Genomic DNA, 5647 nt, shown 5'->3' with positions numbered 1-5647 from the left:
AGCCCCTGTCTACCTCTCTATATCTCAGTCAGCATCCTCTCTGTCCCATGTCTAAGCCACTATCAAATCCTCCTCTCTCCTGAGTCACTGCTACGGAACATAGCTCCTTCCTTTATTCACTCATCTCCCCTATTCAATCCATCACTCACCTAGCAGCCTCTAATCGCATCATGTCATCCTCTTAACATTTTTAAGGCTTCCTGATGCACTTGAGGATGGTTTGGTCTGTGTCTCTCCCTTCGACCTGCACTATTTGGAAAGTTCCCCTGATCTCCACAGGCAAAGTGACTCCAAAGAAGTCATTCATTGATTTGTGTAGATACTTAATGTCCTTCTCCCCTCTAGGTTGAAAGTTCCATACACGCAGGATCTATGTGAGCAATAAATGTGACTGAATTTTTAAAAAGTTATTATTAGGCCGATGGTTCTCAATCATGGTGATTTTGCCCCCTACTTCTTCTTCCCAAAAGTACAGGTAGCAATGTTTAGAAAAACTTTGGGGTGTCACATTTGTGGGGTTTCTATCGGTATCTAGAGGGTAGAAGCCAGGGTTATTGCCAAACATCCTTCGATACCAAGACAACCCACAAAACTTACCCAGCCCACGGTATCAAGTGCCAAGATTCAGAAACCTTGAGGAGGAAAATTTGTATTTTGGATCTCCTTGAGTCAAGTGCTTACAGAAATACATTTGTTACCTACAGATGCTGCGAGACTTAAATACACATGCATATATAACACACTCAAAGATTTTTAAATATCCTACAGGCAGGACACACATTTTTAACGTTACTTCTACCATCCCGCCTTAGCCTAGCAGAAGGCCAGGATTTAGTTGCTCAATAACACCCGTCTGGAAAGCCTTCCTTAGACTCAAAACTGAAGGCCACTTTCAGCTGCTCCTTGAAGGGGGCCACCTTATTCCACCAAGTATATCAAAGGCTAATGAGATCACAAGGGAGCCCCGCCCAGCTGCTAAGCCACGCCCCCTTGGCTGTCACAATGGCTAAGTCCTTAAATACACAGACTCCCGGCCTCCCAGCCTTGCAAAGCCCCTCATTTTGGCAGAAATCACAATGTCGACCAGCCGCAAATTGAAGAGTCATGGCGTGAGGAGGGGCAAGAACCGAGCTCCTCACAAGGGTGTCAAGAGAGGTGGCAGCAAAAGAAAATACCGAAAGGGCAGCCTGAAGAGTAGAAAACGGGGCGATGACGGTGAGTGAGGTTGGGTGCTCCCCCAGACCCTCTCCTACAGGAAGCACTCACAGGACCCTGAAAACTCATCATGGATTATTTTCTGTGTGGGTGGGAAGAGCACTGACGGGTGTGTGCTAAAGGGGGTTCCTGTTGCAAACCTGTCTTTCCCCTACAGCCAATCGCAATTACCGCTCCCACTTGTGACCCGCCAGCCGGCTCTGCCCTGGTGGACTTCAAATAACACCAGGCAGTAATGAGAAAAGAACAGAAGGGGGACTGCCAAGGAGACCTGACGTTAGATCAAAGCGAGAGAAGAGCCTCGCTACAGTGGGTAAAATGCCAGTCGTGACGAAATAAGGAATGTATATGTTGGCTGGCTGCTTCTCCCCAACATCTCAATAAAATTTTGAAAACTGAAATGTTTCCTTTCATTTCGTCTTTTGGTTGGAAAAACTAGGCAAGCTTGGGCAAGAACTGGTGGTATATTTTCCTTTTTTTTTATTAGGATTTATTTGTTTTATGGGGGATTCACAGTGACAATTCTGACTAGACTTTATATGGCTTTATATTGTACCTTAGTAATGTACAATTACTAAGGGGATCCCTATCCCCATCCCCACCCCACTTAAAGCAATTGCAAGAGGTTTCTTTGTTCTCTCAACCATATACCCTCACCTTATCCCCTTCATTCACCCTCCCCCCCCACTAGTACCCACCACACACATACTGTATTTATTTTACAGTCCTGTCTTTCAACAAAGGATTTAAGTTGATGTTCAAAGGAGTTTCTCAATGTATCTCAATGTATCCCTGCTGTGGTATCTTAACTTCCTCCCATGGTGGCCAAACCCTAGCCATGAACCATATCACTGTTAGGTTGTCCTCCCAATGTACCATGGGAGACTTTAAACCAAGGATTCCAGCTAGTTTGCACTGGTGTCACTATGCTCTAAGCCCACTGCCATAACTAGTGACGTCACAAGAGAACCCTGTTTAGCTGCTCATTCACTGATCACATGGGCAGTACTAGTACTATAGGCTAAATGAGGATGTTAGGATGGTGGTGTTGCAGTCATCTTGTTAGCAGTGGAAGTGGTGAGGGTTTTAGTTTGAGATGAACAAAATTCGAGGCAGAGATAGGAGACTCAAGTCAAAATGCTAATAAACGAACAGTCAGCTGAATCCTAGTCAGCTGTAACTGGATGTGGGTGGACCTTATAGAGCACTGTGCAGAGAACTGTCCTTGCTATAGAGCTGGTTCTGCTCTGCTTCACCACCAGGGATTCAACACCACCCCTCAGCAGCTAACATTGTTTCCTGTTGTGGAATTGAGACCCATATTAAAACTCAAAAAACAGTCACCCTCATGGATTCTGAGGTGGTAACACACATAAACGTGTGCACCTGTACACCTACACGTGCTTCCTCTGCACAGCTTGCTCTGCCACATACCATGAGCCCTCCAATGTCCTATTGCCCCTTTCCCTTACCATCCTTCAGATTGCCCATATGCACAAATATGACCTCCCTGTAGAGCAAAGGGACAGCACAGCAGCTGTGTTGAATATGACATTTACTATCTGGGAGGTCAGCCTGGTTAGGAACTCTGTCAGGAAGAGAATGTATCAGAGGGACCAGAAGGGACAAAAACACACAACACTGTAGGAACCCCAGGAAAGCCATAATGTGTTTAGGGAGTGCTGCTGTGAATGGGCCACTCCAGAAGAACAACATTAAAGAAGACCACAACTATTGTCAAGAGTGTCAGAAGCAGGATAAACACCTAGCATTTCTCTAGTGTTTGCCTGCTGGCATCAGGCAAAGGATCCCAGGAAATATGAACCCAAAGGCCAGGCTCTTGGGCTTCAAGGGGCAGAGAATAGCTCTGAAAACACAATGGTGACAGATGACACAACTTAGTAGGCGAAGTTTCTTCTTTCTCCAGACTTCTTAGAAGTCCTGTTTGTCTTCTCCCCTCCATTGTCTCAGACCGAAGTCCCTTCAGGAGTGAGAAAAGGGACTCAAAACCAAGCTGTTCAGAGCTCCTAAACCCACAACTTGAAAAGCATCTTTACATATAATATGCATGACAGCGTTAGCCCAAAACCAACGTTCCAATACAATTTTTATTTCCACAATTGTCTAAACACTGAAATATTCTAATTAATCGTGAGGACAGGCATATGGCATGCAGCCCGAGGCCAGTCAGGGCAGACAGAACCTCACTCACCAGGTGACCTCAGCCTCGCCCTCCTGGACAGTAGAGAAGAAATGGCACGGCAGCCGCCCGGAAACTCTGCTTTGCAGTATGAACATTTTCCAGACACACGCTGGAAATTTTCCAGTGCTGGTGTTGACTTAGTCCCTGCCCTCTGGGAACATTCTCTCTGTCCCTCTTTATGGTTTCTGTAGGCCTAGCACCTGAGGGCCTTCTGGCCATGGTGATGTGCCTTAAAGAGACTTGAAGACCTTTTCCCCATCTTCCCAGTCAAGGCTGACTTTGTTCCTCTCTCAATTTCTCTGGGACGCCATGTCCTGAAGTCATCACTTCAAAAAAAAGAAGAAAAAAAATTAAGTGTTGTGGCCACAAGCCCTTCTAGGTCACCTTGACCTTCCTGTGAGCTGACTTGGATATAGAGCTGCTTCTCTACTAGTCACTGGGTCCTATGGAAGCGAAGCCCAGAGGACCCATATAGGTGGAAGAACTATGGGGGGCACAGTCGACCTGCACCCTCACCCCAGGCCTCCTCCAGATGACCTTGGATGGGACCAGCATGTCTGTGCACCCAGCAAAAAGGAAGCTCTGCAGAAATGCTCAAGGCTGAGTTAGGGAGGTAAAGACAGAAATGGCAGCTGTAAAGAGATTCTGTGTGCTCTGAGGATACTTGGTACAAGTCAGACATGGCCTAGGGCTTAGCTGTCGGGGTCACCCAAAGTTTCTGTCCTTTGAGACCAAAGAACAGCAGCAGTCTGAAAATCCTGTCTCAATCTCTCTCACTCTGCAATCTGAGCGCTCACAGCCAGGCCCTCTTTAAGGGAAGGAATAGAAAAGAACAGGACCTTAATTCCTGACCTCTAAGGAGCACTGGGTGTTAGTTGCCAAGTTGGTCTGCCTTGCCAAGTTGATGAGTGGCAAACCTGCTATTCTGCTCTGACAGAGCCTGCTTCTCCTCACATCTGGCCCTGCCCCGCCTCTCTCCCTCTCCAACCTTTCATCAGTCCTGGCCAGGAGAGCTCTCTTCTAGTGGAGCCCACAGCCATTTCTATGGTCTCCACCCAGGGCCCTGGAGTGGTTCAGAGGAGTGCTCTCTGCACCAACCCTGGAGCAAGAGGCAGTGTCCAACACTGAAACCCAGTGTCTGGATTCCATCTAAGCCACTCCTTTGACTTTGTGACCTTGACCACAACCTATCAGTCCTGCCTTTGCACACCTCTCCTCTTCAAAGTGGGGGCATTTCATCTCTTTCTACAACCAGCTACCACCACTGCAATGGTGTCTGACCTTGGGCACTAGGGAGTGAGATATCTTGAGCAGCTGGTCTGATATAGGGTAAAACCACTGGGCAGTGACTGAGCCTGTCCTGTACGTGAATGCCCACTACCAACCTCTGTGATCTTAGGGGAATTTCTAGTCTCCTTTAGCCTCATCTGTAAAATGTCAGTCATAGTGTCTACATCACAGGACACTTTTGAGTGCCTTCAATGCTGGAAATGATAGCCCCTGAGCAAGTTAGAAGCCCTCTCCTTTAGCACTGGCTCTATCCACATCATTGTTTCTGTCCTACCTTGACTCATGCACTGTTTCTCAGACCTTTGCCTCAGGATGCACACCGTGTGAGACTGACTCCTACGCCTAGGGACAGACTGCTCTAGAGGGGCCTGCTTACTGTGCTGAGAGTAGCTCTAGGCTCCCATTGTGACCTGGTCCCTCTCAGTGTCCCCTAAGCTTATTGCCTGGGATAGATCCTGAGTTGAGAAAATACCTATCTCTCCCTAAGATTTGTTTCCCTCTGCTATGAAATGTGGAAGTTGGAGATGATCTTAGCTCTCTAACCAGACTGAAGACTCCTAGAGCAAGAAGCATACCATTCACAGAGGAGAGAGATAAGGATTGCATCAGGACATACAAACAGCCATTGCATCTTGGGAAACCCAACAATAAACCCATCTCTGAATTTAGTGTGTTGTAAAAAATAAAAGCTTTGTATGATGGTGGTGAAAAGGAACCAAGGATGGATTAATAAATCACTGATTAGGATCATACTTATTTTTTTTCCATTAGCAACAGACAAGAATCTCTATAATTAATTAGCTATGAAGTTCTCAGGTCAGACATGCAGGTGTCAGAAAAGACATAAAGAGCTTGAATTTCACAATCTGTAGGGATCAGCCCCAAAAGTGCTTTAGAATGAAGCACTGAAGAGTCTTCTACAGCCTCAGGAAGTGAACC

At 46.6% G+C, this 5647-nt stretch overlaps 1 protein-coding gene across 1 annotated transcript; it reads left to right on the top strand.

Annotated features, from left to right (window-relative positions):
• The first annotated feature begins 1054 nt into the window (after nt 1–1054).
• Tnp1 (transition protein 1) lies at nt 1055–1578 on the top strand. The gene is made up of 2 exons (XM_020186371.2): nt 1055–1215; nt 1373–1578. Exons 1-2 carry the CDS (start codon nt 1077–1079, stop codon nt 1399–1401), a joined length of 168 nt encoding a protein of 55 aa, XP_020041960.1. The 5' UTR covers nt 1055–1076; the 3' UTR covers nt 1402–1578.
• The last annotated feature ends 4069 nt before the right edge of the window (nt 1579–5647 follow it).

The sequence above is a fragment of the Castor canadensis genome, chromosome 4 (genome assembly GCF_047511655.1).
Source record: "Castor canadensis chromosome 4, mCasCan1.hap1v2, whole genome shotgun sequence".
Lineage (NCBI taxonomy): Eukaryota > Metazoa > Chordata > Mammalia > Rodentia > Castoridae > Castor > Castor canadensis.
The sequence above is the reverse complement of the archived record's forward strand: the minus strand, read 5'-3'. Positions and strand labels throughout refer to the sequence as shown.

Coding starts and splice junctions, on each gene's coding strand:
- Tnp1 (XM_020186371.2), top strand. CDS start 1,077: ATGTCGACCAGCCGCAAATTGAAGAGTCATGGCGTGAGGAGGGGCAAG. Junction 1,216..1,372: donor TAGAAAACGGGGCGATGACG/GTGAGTGAGGTT, acceptor TTTCCCCTACAG/CCAATCGCAATTACCGCTCC.